Source organism: Aotus nancymaae, unplaced genomic scaffold (genome assembly GCF_030222135.1).
Source record: "Aotus nancymaae isolate 86718 unplaced genomic scaffold, 86718_ANA_hifiasm-v0.15.2.pri h1tg000028l, whole genome shotgun sequence".
Classification (NCBI taxonomy): domain Eukaryota; kingdom Metazoa; phylum Chordata; class Mammalia; order Primates; family Aotidae; genus Aotus; species Aotus nancymaae.
Window position 1 is genome coordinate 6295163 of NW_026988441.1, and position 18158 is coordinate 6313320.

At 49.5% G+C, this 18158-nt stretch overlaps 1 protein-coding gene across 1 annotated transcript in view; it reads right to left on the reverse strand.

The window, feature by feature from the left end:
- RUVBL2 (RuvB like AAA ATPase 2) overlaps nucleotides 1-18158 on the reverse strand; it is a 35734-nt gene that overhangs the window by 13680 nt on the left and 3896 nt on the right. The window contains exon 2 of the mRNA XM_012460406.3: nucleotides 2574-2625. Coding sequence (XP_012315829.2) covers nucleotides 2574-2625 — 52 coding nt within the window. The remainder of the gene's footprint in view (nucleotides 1-2573; nucleotides 2626-18158) is intronic.

Below are 18158 nucleotides of genomic sequence, written 5' to 3' on the forward strand. Positions count from 1 at the left end.
GGGGTTTCACCATGTTGGTCAGATTGGTCTTGAACTCCTGACCTCAGGTAATCCACCCGCCTCAGCCTCCCAAAGTGCTGGGATTACAGGCATGAGCCACCGCGCCCGGCCTTCTGTAAATAAAATTTTATTGGGGCTGGGCGCAGTGGCTCACGCTTGTAATCCCAGCACTATGGGAGGCAGAAGCAGGCAGATCACCTGAAGTCAGGAGTTCAAGATCAGCCTGGCTAACATGGTGAAATCCCATCTCTACTTAAAAATATAAAAATTAGCCTGGCGTGGTCGTGTGCACCTGTAGTACCACATACTCAGGAGGCTGAGGCATGAGAGTCACTAAAACCTAGACTGCGTTGGCGCTTTCCCCTGGTCTTTCATAAAAAAAAAGTCAAAAAAATAAAAAATACAATAAATTAAAAAAAAAAAAAAACCTGGGAGGTGGAGGTTGCAGTCAGCTGAGATCGCACCACTGCACTCCAGCCTGGGCGACGCAGCGAGACTCCATCTCAAAAACAAAACAAAACAAAACAAATCTTTATATTGGAACACTGCCACAGCCACTGTCTGTGGCTGCCTTCGCACGGCTACGGCTCAGCGGGGTGGTTTCAACACAGGAGAGATTTACCATCTGACCCCAGTGCTTAACTGTGAGCACCCCAAGGGAGGCTTCCGGGCACAGTTAGTCTCTATTGGGTCCTCAGCTCCCAAGCAGTGCTTGGCTCTTCATCTATTTTTAAATTTTTTATTGTTTTTTTTGAGAGAAGGTCTCACCCTGTCACCCAGGCTGCAGTGCAGTGGTGCGGTCACAACATCTCACCACAGCCTGAACCTCCTTGGTTCAAGCAATCCTCCCAAGTAGCTGGCACTCAGGCATGTACCACCATGCCCAGCTATATTTTTAATTTTTTTTTTTAATTTTTTTTTTTTAGAGACAGAGTCTCACTCTGTTGCGTGATCTTGGCTCACTGCAACCTCTAGCTCCCGGGTTCAAGCAATTCTCCTGCCTCCGTCTCCCAAGTAGCTGGGATTACAGGCGCACACCACCACGCCTGGGTAATGTTTTGTATTTTAGTAGAAACAGGGTTTCATTGTATTGCCCAGGCTGGTCTCGAACTTGTGAGCTCAGGCAATCTGCCCAATTTGGTCTCCCAAACTGCTGGGATTACAGGCGTGAGCCACCGCGCCTGGCCTTAATTTTTTTATTTTTTTTTTTACAGACAGGGTCACACTATGTGACACAGGCTGGTCTTGAACTCCTAGTTCAAGCAATCCTCCTGCCTCAACCTCTCAAAGTGTTGGGATTACAGGCGTGAGCCGTCGTGCCCACCCATACTTGGCGTTTTGTTTGTTTGTTTCTGAGATGGAGTCTCCCTCTGTCACTCAGGCTGGAGCGCAGTGGTGCAATATTGGCTCACTGCAACCTCCGCCTCCCAGGTTCAAGCCATCCTCCCTAGTAGTTGGGACTACAGGCATGCACCACCATGCCTGGCTAATTTTTGTATTTTTAGTAGAGACAGGGTTCACCACGTTGGCCAGGCTGGTCTCAAACTCCTGACCTCAGGAGTGCTCACAGTCAAGTACTGGGGTCAGCAAGTATTTCTTAAAGGGCCAGATGATATCCTCTGTTGAAACTACCCAGCTCTGCTGTTGCAGTGTGAAGGTAGCCACAGACAGTGGCTGTGGCCTGATCCACTCACCTCAGCCTCCCAAAGTGCTGGGATTCTAGGCATGAGGCACTTTGCCTGGGTGACTGAATCTTACATTAACTGATGAGGTGAACTATCTTAGCTTCATCTTGTAGATAAGGAAACTGAGGCACAGAGGGGCACTAGTCCCTGGCCACATGGAGGAAAGTGGCAGAGCTAAGCTGCAGGAATCCAGCACTGAGTTTCTTAACCCATGTTCACAGTCAGGCACCCTTACTGCCTTTCTGAGAGGTACTGAATGAGTAAATCTGCTGAATGAACGAATGTGGTCTCTTCCCTGCAAGTGAAGCTCTTTGTGAGAGCACACCCTGGTGGCCCCACTGCACCTCAACCTCCTGCTCTTGTGAGCTGGGGCCAGTGACTTCACTGGTCTGAAATTCAGTTGCCTCAGCTCACAGTTACAATATGCACATCATGGGGCTGCTGCAAGGGTTCCACAGGATGCGAACGCATGCATTCCATGGTTATCCCTTGATTATCTGCTCTGCCAGGTCCTGTGCTAGGGACACAGCTAGGAATGAGACAGACCTGGTCCCTGTCCTCAGGGAACTCACTCCTGAGTATATACTGGGTCTATGAGGCCAAACCCAGTAAAGCACCTAGTAAATATCTACTTTCATGACTTCCAGGCAAGTATACCCGGGAACCCCACCAGGGTAGCCAAGCTAGTAGCCTGGTCACCAATGCATCATCTGACCCAACTCCAGAACTCGGGATCCTCCTCCCCCATTAGACGGGAGAATGGGGGGATGAGTAGGGGCAGTCGGTGTGCAGGCCACACCCCCTCCCTCTGAGGGGTCCTCAATAGACTTGCTCGGTCAGGCACACAGCAGGAGGGCTTACGTCCTATTTGCAACCCCACTCACTCACCAATTCGCTCAATCCTCGTCACATCGCGGATCTCCGGGACTTTAGTGGCTGTCTGGGGGTGCAGGAAGACGTGTCAGAGGACTAGTGTGGTCCCAGCTTTCACCAGCCCCTCCTCTGTCCCTCCCGTGAGACAGTCCTTTCCACTCCTTCCCCTCAGAGGCAGGCGAAGGGCCAAGCACTGGTCACCCCCATCCCTCGCGCCTGTCACTGCCTAATGGCTGGTTGGTTGAGCCCAGGAAGACAAGGACTGTCTGTCTCATTCACAGCTCTGTCCTCAGGGTCCAGGCCGGAGTGCAGTGGCCCAATCTCAGCTCACTGCAACCTCTGCCTCCCGGATTCAAGTGATTCTCCTGCCTCAGCCTCCTGAGGAGATGGGACTACAGGCGCACACCACCACGCCTGGCTAATTTTTTCGTATTTTTAGTAGCGACGGGATTTTATCATGTTGGCAAGGCTGGTCTCAAACTCCTGACCTCAAGTGATCTGTCCACCATGGCCTTCCAAAGTGCTGGGATTACAGGCGTGAGTCACCGCAAAGTCCTCCCAATATCTAATAACCGTGAGTTCCATGAGGAGCAGGCATGGAGCTGGACATGGTTTGCCTCCTGCTAATTTCCCAGCATCCCTTGTACCAGGCGGCCCCACTTCTCAACCACCAGGCCTTGCACGTGCTGGCCGCTGAGTCCAGACTGCTCTCCCTGCCTCCTCACTCAATTAGATCAAGTGTTGCCCCTAAGGGAGGCCCCTTCTGACCACCCCTGCCAGGCTAGTTCTAGGACCTCAGGACATCAGACAGATGAAGGGCCCCCCGGGAGCCTAGTCTCCCTATGTAATCTCACATTCCTGAGGGAGATGAGTGGATCAATATTCTCGGCTCCCGGGGATGTGCTATGAAGGCCATGGCCTATGTCTCTCTTGTTCACTCGGGACTCAATGTCTGTGGTTTGTGTAAGTGATACTCTGAGGTGCCGAGCTCATTCAACAAGAATATACTGGCCGGGTGTAGTGGCTCACGCCTGTAATCCCAGCACTTTGGGAGGCCGAGGCGGGTGGATCACTTGAGGTCAAGAGTTTGAAACCAGCCTGTCCAACATGCCGAAACCCCGTCTTTTTATAAAAAAGAAAAAATAATAAATTAAGAAGAGGAAAAAATATATATATATATACTGAGGCCTCCCATGTTGACAGTTCTCCAAAGAGAGGAGCCAGCTACCACCTCTTCTCACATGGGGAAAGGTGAGTAAACACCACCTGGGACAATTCAGGACCCCCCCGCCGCCACGTCTGGAAATCCACACAAAACATGCACACAAGTGTTCACAGCAGCACTCTTCACAGCAGCCAAAAGGTAGAAACCACCCACACGTCCATCCGCTGATAAATGGCAAACTAAAATGTGGTCTATCTGTGCAATGGAGTATTACTCAGCCATAAAAAGGAATGGAGGTCTTTCTTTTTTTTTTTTTTAAGATGGAGTTTCACTCTGTCACCCAGGCTGGAGTGCAGTGGCACAATCTCAGCTCACTGCAACCTCTGCCTCCTGGGTTCAAGCCATCCTCCTTGCCTCAGCCTCCTGAGTAGCTGGGATTACAGGCATGTACCACCATGCCTGGCTAATTTTTTTTTGTATTTTTTAGTAGAGACGGGGTTTCACCATGTTGGCCAGGCTGGTCTTGAACTCCTGACCTCAGGTGATTCACCTGCCTCGCCTCCCAAAGTGTTGGGATTACAGGAATGAGCCACGCTGCCTGGCCAGGAATGGAGTTTTGATACATGCTACAACGTGGATGAACTTTAAAAACATTATGCTACTTACTGTTAGGTCTCCATGTGCAAGCCGGGACCCAGAAAGTCTGAAGTCCTGCCTGCCTCGGCTGATTATCCCCCACCCCCTGCCTGCATTCGCCCATCATCCCTAATCACCCAGTGGTCCTCCGACAAGCCTCTCACCCCACCCTGCCATCTTCACTGTTATGATGATGTGAATATTCCTTGCTCCACCCGGCCATCTTAACTACTTTTCTGTCTTACCACACTGGGCAAATGACTGGCGGCCGCCTCCTGCCCCTCACAAGCCATGTCCTGTTTGCAAGGGGCTGCACTGAAGGTGGGACTGCCCAACCCACACTACTGACGCCCCAGCGGCACCTGGAGCCCAAGCCGGCTGCTTCCCCGGTCTCCTTGGCCAGGCCACTGAAGACTAACGCCACCCGGACACTCCTGGAACATCACGGATACGGAGCTACAGGTAACTCTTACTGTGGAGGGTAAGTCCGTGCCCTGCCTCGTCGACACGGGGGGCTGCCCTGTCCACTTTACCCTCTTTTTGAGGGCCAATTTCTCTGGCACCTATTACTGTTGTGGGAATTGACGGCCAAGCTTCTAGACCATCCAAACCCCCAGTTTTGGTGTCAGTTAGGGCCACACTCCTTTTCCCACTCCTTCTTGGTCATTCCTACCTGCCCGGTCCCTTTATTAGGCCAAATTATCTTAACTAAATTGTCTGCTTCCTTAATTATTCCTGGACTCCAGCCCCATCTCATAGCTGAGTTCTAAGCCTTCCCCACAACCCCTTCTCGTATCCCAAATCTCAACCCGAAGGTCTGGGATGCATCTACTCTGTCATTGGCCACTGAACATAAGCCCATTATTATTCCACTAAAACCCAATCATCCCCATCCCGCCTAAAGGCAGTACCCCACCCTCAACAAGCTTTGCTAGGGCTGAAACCTGTTATCACCCGCCTGTTACGGCATGGCCTCCTAAAACCCACCAATTCTCCTTACAACATTCCTATCTTGCCTGTCCAAAAACCGGACAAGTCTTACCGGCTGGTTCAGGACCTCCGCCTTATCGATCAAATCGTCCTCCCTATACACCCTGTGGTGCAGAACCCATATGCTCTCTGTCCTCAATTCCTCCGTCCACAACCCATTATTCTGTCCTTGATCTCAAAGATGCCTTTTCACTTCCCCCTACACCCTTCCTCTCAGCCTCTCTTTGCCTTTACCTGGACTGACCCTGATACCTGACAGTCACAGCAACTCCCCTGGACCATCCTGCCTCAAGGTTTCAGGGACAGCCCACACTACTTCAGTCAGGCCCTCGCTCGCAACTCACTCTTTCTGCCCCTCGTCTTCCCACCTTATTCGACATGCAGGCCACCTTTTGCTGTGCAGCCCCTCTTATGAAACTTCTCAGCAAGACACCATCCTGCTTCTTCAGCACCTGTTTTTAAAAGGATATCAAGTGTCCCCTTCTAAGGCCCAGATTTCTTCCATGCCTGTCACCTATCTGGGCATCATCCTCTAACAAAACACCTGCACTCTCCCTAGCGATGGGGTCCAGCCAAGCTCTGACACCCCAACCTACCAAACAACAGCTTCTCTCCTTCCTGGGTGTGGTCGGCTACTTTCGCCTCTGGATGCCAGGTTTGCTATTGTAACTAAGCCATTGTATAAACTCACTAAAAGAATAAATCCTTCCCTCACTCCTCGCTTCACTCCTTAAAGACAGCTCTACAAATTGCTCCCACCCTAGCTCTCCCCGACTTGTCTCAACCCTTTTCATTATATACTGCTGAAATCCAGGGCTGTGTGGCTGGAGTTCTTACACAAGAGCCAGGTCCGAGCCCTGCTGCTTTTCTCTCTAGACAACTGGACCTCACTGTCCTACGCTGGCCCCAGTGTGTGCGGGCCACTGCAGCAGCCGCTCCAGTTCTTCTGGAAACTTTCAAAATCACAGGCTACGCTTCACCGACTTTATACACTTCTCACAATCTCCAGGCTTTAACCTCCTCTTCTCATCTTCTGCAGCTGCCATCTGCCCCACGTCTGGTCCAGCTCTATTCGCTCTTTACTGAAGCTCCCTCTGTGACTACTGCACATGGCCCCGATCTGAACCCAGCCTCTCACCTAATACCAAACATGAACCCTACTCCTGCACCGCGTAACTGCATGTCCCCAGGACATACTGCTGTCTCCCCTTTGCCCCACGCCTCTGTTTCCCTATTCCAGACTCAGATCACACATGGTTTATTGATGGCGGCTCTTCCAAACCTAACCAGTCCTCTCCAGGAAAGGCTGGCTACGCTGTTTCCCATACCTCTATCATTGAAGCTGCCACTCTCCCTCCATCTACTACTTTGCAACAGGCTGAATTAATAGCACGCACACATGCCCTTACCCTGGCCAAAGGGCTCAGAGTAAATATCTACACTGCTTCCAAATATGCCTGCCACATCCTCCATCACCACGCTGTCATACGGGCAGAAAGAGGTTTTCTCACTACACAAGGATCTTCCATTATCAAGCCTTCTTTAATAAAAGCCTCCTTAAAGCTGCCCTTCTCCCAGCTAAGGCCGGGGTTGTCCACTGTAAATGGCACCAAAAAACTTCAGATCCCATCGCTCAAGGAACCGCATTAGCAGATGAGACAGCTAGGGAAGCAGCCAACGCACTGCTGTCCCCACCTAGTGGACAGTATTTTTCTTTTTCATCAATTAATCCTTTTTATTCAACCTCAGAGTCATTAAAGTATCAGTCACTTCCCACTCAAGGTAATTGGTTTTTAGATCACAGAAAATTCCTTCTTCCGGCCTGGCAAGCTCATTCCATCCTCTCTTCCTTTCATAACCACTTTCATGTAGGATATAAGCCTTTAGCCCATCTCTGAGAGCCTCTCATCTCTTTCCCCTCACGGAAGTCCATCCTTAAAACAATCAATCTCAGTGCTCCATCTGTCACTCTACCAACCGCCAAGGATTTTTAAGACCTCCTCATTTTCCTACCCATCAAGTGCGAGGATTTACTCCCATGCAAGACTGGCAAATTGACTTTACTCATATGCCCCGTGTCAAAAAGTTTAAGTATCTTCTTGTATGCGTGGATACCTTCACAGGGTGGATTGAAGCCTTCCCTACTGGAACAGAAAAGGCTACTGTGGTTATTTCTTGTCTATTAAACGATATCATCCCCCAGTTTGGCCTGTCTACTTCCATACAATCGGATCATGGCCCTGCTTTCATTAGCCAAATCACCCAAGCAGTCTCTCAGGCACTCAGCATTCAATGGAATCTCCATGCGCCTTACCACCCTCAGTCGTCAGGGAAAGTAGAAAGCTAATGGCCTTCTAAAAACACAACTTACTAAACTCACCCTTCAACTAAAAAAGGACTGGGTATTTCTTCTGCCTATCGCTCTTCTCCAAATTCATGCCACTCCCCGGGAACCCACCCGGTCTTGCCCCTTTGAACTTCTGTATGGCCACACCTTTTGACTCGGGCCCAACCTTCTTCCAGACCCCAGCCCTCTTGGAGACTATCTTCCAGTTCTCCAACGCACGAGGCAGGAAATTTGCCGAGCTGTTAACCTCCTCTTACCCACTCCAGACACCCAGCCTACGAGGAAGGACATCTTAGCTGGACGATCAGTACTGGTCAATGACTTAACCCATCCAGCTCTACAGCCTCAGTGGAAAGGTCCTTACCTGGTTGTCTACAGTACCCCAACGCTGTCCGCCTGCAAGACCCTCCCCACTGGGTTCACCGCTCCAGGATTAAACTGTGCCCACCAGACTGAGGAAAGAGACCCAAACATCCAAGATCACCTCCCCCTTGACTTCCACACAGCTTTTCAATAGAAGAAAAGGCTGGCCTACCAGCAGAGTGACTCGAAGTGAAGAAAAAAAAAAAAAAGAAAGAAAAAGCTGGCTGACTGGTGCATCCTTGATTGCCTTCCTATAGATGGCAGGCATAGTATGGGGGAATCTCTCCGGAAGGCATTGTTTTTACTTAAGATCAAACCCCCACCCTACTCCTACTCCATCGACCAAGACCCTTTCACATGTAACTTCTAAAACTGTAAACCCAAGACCCTTTCACATGTAACTTCTAAAACTGTAAACCCAAGACCCTTTCGCATGTAACTTCTAAAACTGTAAACCCAAGACCCTTTTGCATGTAACTTCTAAGTCTGTAAACCCAAGACCCTTTCGCATGTAACTTCTAAGTCTGTAAACCCAAGACCCTTTCGCATGTAACTTCTAAAACTGTAAACCCAAGACCCTTTCGCATGTAACTTCTAAAACTGTAAACCCAAGACCCTTTCACACGTAACTTCTAAAACTGTAAACCCAAGACCCTTTCACATGTAATTTCTAAGTCTGTAAACCCAAGACCCTTTCACGTGTAATATCTAGAGTCATAAGCCTATATAAAGGCAGAACGTCTCTGTTAGGCAAGCTTGGCTGTTAAGACAACTATGTCGCCTTGCTCCTAGTTGAAATAAATCCCCTCTTCCTTCCTAGTTTGGTGTCCAAGAGGTCTGTTTCTTGTGGCCGTTCATGCCCGGGAAGCGAGTTTCAGTTGGCAGACAGCGGCAAAGACTCTCAGGCGGTTTGCCTAGCCCTTTGGAGCATCTCTGCGGGGGCTCCTGCCCACTTGGGCGACGCAATTCCTGAGAGAGCTCCTGGGCAGGTATTGGCCTGGTGGAAAGCCTCGCCAGGGCAGAGCAGGAAAACCCCCGCAGTGTGGATCCACCCAGTGGCTGAACACCGAGAAGGAACGGGTACTTGGAATGTCCAGACAACAGAAACACGGTAGGATCGATCCTGGGAAGCGTGCCCACCTCCTTCAGGTGGAAGCGAGGCCTGATCACCCAGGCGTGCTGGATTTGGCACTCTTGAACTTGGCTCGCTCGCTCTCTCCTGCAACTAACCTCGGAAGTTTTGCTTTTGGTTTCGATTTGGGTGGAGGGAGGAGAGCGATTGTATGAGTGAATGGAGGGGTCCAACTGGACTCGTCAGCCGTGAAATGTGGGAGCGTCAGGCCCATTAGAGGGGGCCTTACACTCCGAGCCACTTGTGGGGCTGGCTGGAATCAGAGACGACCACATTAGGCTAAACGGAGGAGCTCTCGCAATCTAGGCGTTGTGAGGGGATTAACCATCTCTCTTATGCCAAGTGGCGTCTGAAATACTTTTGAAAGAAAGGCGATTCTGCCAACCTGAAGCACATGTGAATCAGAGAGTGTGTAGTGCCCCTTACTGGGCAGGAACTGCTGTGGGCGGAGAAACACTCTCTTAACTGTGAGGATTGTTTTTCGGGTAAGCATGAGTCACACTCATAGCAAGCCCACTCCTTTACGGACCATGCTGAAAAATTTCAAGAAGGGATTTAGTGGAGATTATGGAGTAACTATAACACCAGGGAAGCTAAGGACTTTATGTGAGGTAGATTGGCCAGCATTTGGCATGGATTGGCCCTCAGAGGGGACCCTGGACAGGCCTCTTGTCTCTAAAGTAAGGCACGAGGTTATATGCGGCAAGCCAGAACATCTTGATCAATTTCCGTACATAGACTCGTGGTTACAGTTAGTTTTAAACCCTCCGCAGTAGTTAAGAGGACAGGCAGCGACTGTTTTAGTGGCAAAAGGACAGACAGCTAGGAGCCCCCCACCCGCACCTAGGAGACAAGGACTCCCAAGGTCCTGGCAGATTCAGTGTGCAGAGGACATTAGAAGACAATTGCAGAAACAGGCAGGATTTGTGGGCATGGATGCTTCACAGTGATTGGAAATAGCTAACCAGGTGTTTGTGAACCGAGACGTGGTAAGCTGTAGAGAAAACGAGCGTCAGGCTCGACGAAATGCCGACTTGATAGCTGCCGCTATTAGAGGCGCACCCCCAGGAGGGCGGGGAAAGGGGGGTTCCTGGAAAGCCACCCAGTCTGCTCGCCCGCGCCTGCAACATGATCAGTGTGCTTACCGTAGGGAAGTAGGGCATTGGAAGGAAAAGTGCCCCCACTTAACAAGAGAACAGGGCGATCCTAAGCATGAGGATTCAGACGAAAGTGAAGGAGTTCTGCTCGGTCTAATGGAAGGGCCACTGGACTAAAGGGGGGGCCGGGCTCATGTGCCCCCAAAGAGCCCATGATCCGGATGACAGCCCTGTAAACCGCCCTCCCATCAAAGGAAACAATATTGTTGGAGTTACTGTGGTGTTAGAAAAACAGTCGTCCTGTTTGCCTCAGACCTGTTCGGCAGGACGCCATGAAGCTGTAAGTCAGTGCTTGTACTTGGGGTACTACCCCTACCCCCCCTTCTGTGGGGGGAACTTGTTATGCAAATCAAGGGCTACAACTATCACATTCAATAATAAGGACTCCCTGCAGCTAAAACTGCCTCAGGCAGAGATTATCAAGGCTCTCACAGTCCCTCGGGAGGAGTGGAGCCCCTTCCTAACCAGGGACTGAAGACTGCAGGCCGATGCAGGGCTTGCTTTGGTTCATCAGACTACACTGACTTTGCACCCATTTGCACTCAACTCATACACACGGTTAGGATTATTGCCAGTGGAGGAGAGTTGGTTCACCTGATTGGACTTAAAGAATACTTCTTTAGGCCGGGCGTGGTAACTCACGCCTGTAATCCTAGCACTCTGGGAGGCCAAGGCGGGTGGATCGCCTGAGGTCGGGAGTACAAGACCAGCCTGACCAACATGGTGAAACCCTGTCTTTAAAAAATAAATAAATAAATAAAAAGAATATTTCTTTAGCATTGAACTGGCCTCGGAAGGTCAGAAACTATTTGCGTTTCAATGGGAAAATCCAGAAATAGGTGTGACCACCCAGTATACCTGGACCCGGCTTCCCAGGGGCTCAAGAACTCTCTCACCATCTGTGGGGAGGCACTAACCTGTGATCCGCACCCCCCCCACCCAGAAGTTTCTTGCTAAGGACTTAGGCTGCATGTTGCTCCAATATGCTGGTGACCTTTAATGGGGACACCCCACAGCAGTCAGGTACGCTAAAGAAACAGATGCCTTACTTCGGCACCTGGAGGACTTTGGGTATAAAGTGTCTAAAAAGAAAGCCCAGATTTGCCAACAGTGAGTGCGATATCTGGAGTTCACCATCCGGCAGGGAGAGTGGAGCAGAGAGGAAACAAGTCACTTGCAACCTACCAGAACCCGAAACTAAGAGGCAGGCGAGAGAGCTCCTGGCAGCCGTGGGTTTTTGTAAACTGTGGATTCCAAACTTCCACAGTACTCGGCAAACCCTTACACAAAGTGACAAAGAGGGGAGGAGACAAGGAACCCTTTGAATGGGGATCCCAGCAGCGGCAGGAACTGAAAGCGAAACTTTTGTCAGCCCTGGCTTTGGGGCTACCCGATTTAACAAAGCCTCTCACGCTGTCTGTATCAAAGAGGAAAAAAAAATGGGAATTGACGTGCTAACATCAACTCTGGGGCAAAATTTAAATATCAAACACCACACACAGTACTAACTCTAATGAATACAAAGGGCATCACTGGTTAACAAATGCTAAGCCAACCAAATACCTGAGCCTGCTAAAGTGGAAATCCCCGCATCACCACTGGGATCTGTGCAACACCTTAAAACCTGCCACTTTGCCCCCGGTGCCAGAAGGCCCATGAAGTAACCCGTGTGCTGCTTTGAGATCTCATCCCTAGGTTTGGACTGCCACTGTGCGCCGGATCAGACGACAGACCAGCATTTGCGGCGAATTTCGTCCGGAAAACAGCAATGACCTTGGGTATTACTTGGAAACTGCACACTGCCTACTGACCTCAGAGTTCCGGAAAGGTGGAGAGAATGAACCAGACCATCAAAAATAGCTTACAGAAAATGAGTCAGGAAACAGGATTAAAGTGGGTGCAGGCACTTCCCTTGGTGTTATTCAAAATTAGATGCACTCCCTCTAAGAAGACAGGATATTCCCCTCATGAAGTCTTATATTACAGGCCCCCTCCCATACTGCGGGCACTCCCAGAAACTTCTCAGGAGTGAGGAGAGATTGAACTAGGATGGCAGTTACAAGCTCTAGGGAAGATCACTCAGGATATTTCAACCTGGGTAAATGAGAGATGTCTTGTAAGCTTTATTCTCCCCAGTTCACCCTTTCTCACCAGGTGATCACATGTGGATAAAGGACTGGAATGTAGCCCCTCTGAAGCCACGGTGGAAAGGACCCCAGACTGTGATCCTGACCACTCTCACAGCCGTAAAGGCAGAGGGAATCCCAGCCTGGATCCACCACAGCTGCGTGAAACCAGCAGCAGCTGAAACTTGGGAAGCTACACCAGACCCAGATAATGACTGCAGAATCACCTTAAGAAGGACAGCGAGCCCTGCTCCAGCCACATCCCGGAAGCTGGCTGGTCCATGCACGGCCTAAGCATGAGGAAATTCATCGTGGGACTCACTCTTCTTAATATTTGGACTTGTACAGTAGGGACATCAACTAATTTTGAAGAATGCTGTCAGTGTGTGCACCAGGTTACTGAGGTAGGACGTAAAGTGACTGCCATTCTTTCACTCTACAGTTACTATGAATGTACAGGACACAGAAGGGAACCTGTTTACTCAGCATAAGGTGTGTAATCCAAGGGATGGACAGCCCGATGTCTGCTACCATCCATCAGAGTCCCCTACACATACGACTTTTGAAATCAAACTCCTAACAGGGCGAGGAATCAGCCCTACTAAGTTAATAGCTAAAACAGAGGAGAAGGGAAGCCCCAAACAGGTCACCCTAAGGTTTGATGCCTGTGCAGCCATCAATGCCTATCCTTCCAGTAGGGGGAGCTGTGGTCCCCTCGGATGGAAACAAAGTTACGTGAAAGAGCCTAAGAATATCTGCCAGAAAACCTACTGGTGCAGTAAATGCATTTTTGCGTCATTTGAAAAATGACCACTTGAAAAATAATACAAATAATCCCATTCATCCTGTAAAAGGGAGAGACACCATTCCAGGGAGTAATGTCCCCTGTGTCTTGGGACATTGTAACCCAGTAGAATTAATAATCACAAACCCCCAAGACTCTAAATGGGAAAAAGGGGAGTGTGTAATGCTGGGAATTCATGGGAAAGGGCTTGATCCCAGAGTCAGGGAGAAATCTAGAAACGCTCAGCCCAGGCAGTGTACCAGCACTTCCATGAAATATTAAATGAGCCAGTGCTGGAGCTTCCGAAAAAGACAAAGAACTTGTTCCTCCAACTTGCTGAAAATGTAGCCCATTCCCTTAATGTCACTTCTTACTATGTATGTGGGTGAATTACCACGGGTACTAGGTGGCCATGGGAAGCCTGTGAGTTATTACCCTCTGACCCTGTCCCTGACCTGACCTCAGCCCAAAGCATTCAAACCAACAGTTTCTGGGTTTTAAAGCTTTCAATTACTGGACAATACTTCTTGACCAGAGAAGGAACAGTCTTCACTGTTCCAGTAGGAAAGCTTAGCTGCTTAGGGCCGCGACTGTATAATGGAATAGTGGGGTAACCTGGTAGACCTCAAACCACACAGCAAAGAACCCCCTCCTAAAATTTCAAAAATTACAGGATGCTTGGGATCATCCTGGGTACGGGAGAGACTGGACAGCCCCGCCTGGGTTGTACTGGATATGCAGACACAGAGCATACGTATGGCTGCTGGAAAGATGGACAGGTAGCTGTGTCCTAGGCATCGTCAAGCCTTCTTTTCGCCTATTATCTGTTAAGATAGGTGAGCTGCTAGGATATCCGGTCTATGGACTCCTATCTATATGCTCAATCAGATCATCAAGTTGCAGGCTGACTTGGAAATACTCGTTAATGAAACGGGCAAAGCTCTGTCCATTTTGGCCAAACAAGAAACTCAGATGAGAAATGCAATTTATCAGAATCGGCTGGCCTTAGATTATTTGCTGGCAGTTGAAGGAGGAGTCTGTAAAAAATTCAAAGTAACCAACTGCTGCCTACACACAGACGACCAGGGTCATGCAGTTAAGAATATAACCAAACTAGCACATGTGCCTGTGCTGGCAGGGCACAAATTCAACCCTGAGTTCTTTAAAGATTGGCCCTCAGCCTTGGGAGGATTAAAAACCCTCATGATAAGTGGTGTAACAAAAGTAGGTGTTTGCTACTCCCCTGTTTTCCCCCCTTATTCCTCTAAATGGCTAAGAAATTCTTTACTGCTGTAATGGACCAGAGAACCATACCACAAATGTTTTATATCTGTCATTATCAATCAGTTCCTTCAGGGATCATGAAAATAAGAATAGTGAGAACTCTTCCTAATGTTATAGGTGAGGTTCTCAAAGTGGGGAAGAGTGAGGAAAGAGACCCAAGCATCTAAGATCACTCCCCCTTGACTTCCACACTGTATTTCAATAGAAGAAACGGCTGGCCGACTGGCACATCCTTAATTGCCTTCCTATAGATGGCAGGCATAGTATGGGGGAATCTCTCCAGAAGGCATTGTTTTTACTTAAACAAGATCAAATCCCCACCCCACTCCTACTCCATCGACCAAGACCCTTTCACATGTAACTTCTAAAACTGTAAACCCAAGACCCTTTCACATGTAGTATCTGGCGTTATAAGCTTATAGAAAGGCAGAGCTTCTCTTTGTTAGGTGAGCTTGGCTGTTAGACAACTATGTCGCCTTGCTCCCGGCCAAAATAAATCACCTCTTCCTTCCTAGTTCGGTGTCCAAGGTCTGTTTCTCGCGGCCGCTCCTGCTTCAAGACGACCAGCCTAGGCCATCCACCTCCTCTTGGAAGGCACAAGTACTCTCCCCTACTTCCCTCAGGCTCGCTCGAATCCCTGAAGAGCAATCCTAGACCCTAAATGCCCTGCACGTGTTTGCACTGTAGGTTCTCACTCTTCCTGCAAGCCCTCCCAGCTGACACCTCCCGGTCCTACTCTCCAGACGCCACCCTTAATTCCTTTCTAGAGTGGATAGATGACAATGTGCAGCAAAGAACACTCCAATTCTTTCCCCCAATGAAGTTCTCCTTCTTACTTTCCTACTCACTCTTACTCTCGGTCCCGTTCTGTCGCTCTCTGGCCTTTCCTAGTTCTCTTTCACATACTATCAATCTAACTCATTCCCTCCTCAATGATGCCAACCCGTCGTTGGAAAAAAACTGCTGGCTCCATACCACCCCTTCTTCCTCCTCTTAGGCCGCTATTCCTGCCTTGCCGGCTGACTGGGCTACCTCTCCTGTCTCTTTACCTCTGCGTACCTGCTGACAATCCCCGCCTCTACCTCCTACAGGGCTTCTTTACTTTTTAAACAGACTCAGCAGGACCTCTTCAGATGTCTCATACCAACAAGCTGCTTTGCTCCTATGCACATTTACAGCAACTCTTACCTCGTATCAACTCCACTCCACCCACGCTAGGACCCCTCACTGCACAAACAACTATCCCCACTCCTGCCTCTCTATGCATTTCCCGTCAACGAACCACAAGAATCCCCTTAGGTAACCTTCCACCTTCTAAACGCGCTTTTACCCTTCATCTTCAAAGTCCCAACACACATATTAACATGCCCATGGGGGCATACTTACTCCGCTTTACTGACAGACCCTCTATCACTACTAATAATCTCAAAAACATTAACAGTCATCTTCCCTGTGTCTCACTTCAGCCTTGGTTACCCTCTCCTTGTGCCTCCGATTCTCCTCCGAGTCCTTCATCATGCTTACTTATGCCCACCCCTACAAATGTGAGTAGAGGCTATTGACACCACACGCTTCTTCATACATTACGAAATCAAACCACTTCCACTACACAGCTGCCACCCCATCGCCCCTTCAACCCCTAACAGCTGCCGTCCTCGCTGGATCTTTATGAATCTGAGCATCTGATTCCTCTTTCAATACTCCCTCTCACCTCTTCACCCTGGTTTTCAATTCTGCGCCGCCCCAGGCCTTTTCTTCCCAGGTGGCTCCTCTACCTATGTGTGTGTGCCTGCTAACTGGATGGGCACCTGTCCCTTAGTCTTCCTTATTCCTAAAATCCAATTTGCCAATGGTAACGAACAACTGCCTGTCCCTCTAATGACACCTACCCGACGAGAAAGAGCTATGCAACTAATTCCATTCCTCATAGGAATAGGGCTTGCAGCCCCCACAGTAGGCCTTGGAACTGGCATAGCAGGGCTCACCACTTCTGTCACAGCATTCCGCAGTCTGTCTGCTGATTTCTCTGCCAGCATTACTAATTAGCTAATACCTTGTCTGCCCTTCAGGCTCAAATTGACTCCTTGGCTGCAGCTGTTCTCCAAAACCATTGTGGCCTCGACTTACCGCAGAAAAAGGAGGACTCTGTATATTTCTAAATGAAGAATGTTGTTTTTACTTAAAGCAATCTGGCCTAGTGCATGATAATATCAAAAAACTCAAAGACGGGGCTCAGAAGTTTGCTAACCAAGCAAATACCTACGCCGAACCTGCCTGGCCATTTTCTAACTGGAGGTCGTGGCTCCTTCCAGTCCTTACTCCTTTAATACCCATCTTTCTTCTCCTATTCGGATGCTGTATCTTCCGCTTACTCTCCCAGTTCATACAACACCGCATCCAGGCTATCACAGATCGGCAAATGCTGCTCTGGACAACCGCACAACACCGCGCAGTGCCTCCGAGTTCCCAGCAGCTGAAGCATGTGTAAGGCCAGACGTATTGTCCGGATCTTTCTTATTTGTGTCCCTGTCCTGTTCCCACTTCTACCGTCTCCTCCGCTCAAAACAAATTTTTAGGTGTCTGCGCAGTCCCCGTCACACACGAAGTAGCCTTGAGAAACTTAGCCCCCACCCCCCGAAACCTGTCATCACCCCCTCTTCTCTTTCTATGTAAAAAGAAGGAATGTCAGGTCTCCATGTGCAAGCCTGGACCCAGAGTCTGAAGTCCTGCCCTGGCTGATCGTCGTTCCCCACCAACCCCAATCACCCAGCGGAGCTTCCCCAGGACAAGTCTCTCACCCCACCCTGCCATCTTAACTGTTCTTTTTTTTTTTTTGAGACAGAGTTTCGATCTTGTTACCCGGGCTGGAGTGCAATGGCACGATCTCGGCTCACCACAACCTCCACCTCCTGGGTTCAAGTAATTCTCCTGCCTCAGCCTCCTGAGTAGCTGGGATTACAGGCACGCGCCACCATGCCCAGCTAATTTTTGTATTTTTAGTAGAGACGGGGTTTCACCTTATTGACCAGGATGGTCTCGATTTCTTGACCTCGTGATCCACCCGCCTCGGCCTCCCAAAGTGCTGGGATTATAGGCGTGAGCCACGGCGCCCGGCCTTAACTGTTCTTATGATGATGTGAATACTCCTCACCCCATCCTGCCATCTTTGTTTTTTTTTTTTTGAGACAGAGTTTCGTTCTTGTTATCCAGGCTGGAGTGCAATGGCATGATCGGCTCACCACAACCTCTGCCTCCTGGGTTCAAGCATTCTCCTGCCTCAGCCTCCCGAGTAGCTGGGACTACAGGCGTGCACCACCGTGCACAGCTAATTTTTGTATTTTTAGTAGAGACGGGGTTTCGCCATCTTGACCAGGATGGTCTCGATCTCTTGACCTGGTGAAACCCTGTCTCTTTTCTACTAAAAATACAAAAAATTAGCTGGGCATGGTGGCGCGTGCCTGTAATCCTAGCTACTCAGGAAGCTGAGGCAGGAGAATTGCCTGAACCCAGGAGGCGGAGGTTGTGGTGAGCCGAGATCGCGCCATTGCACTCCAGCCTGGGTAACAAGAGCGAAACTCCATCTCAAAAAAAAAAAAAAAAATACAAAAGACACAAA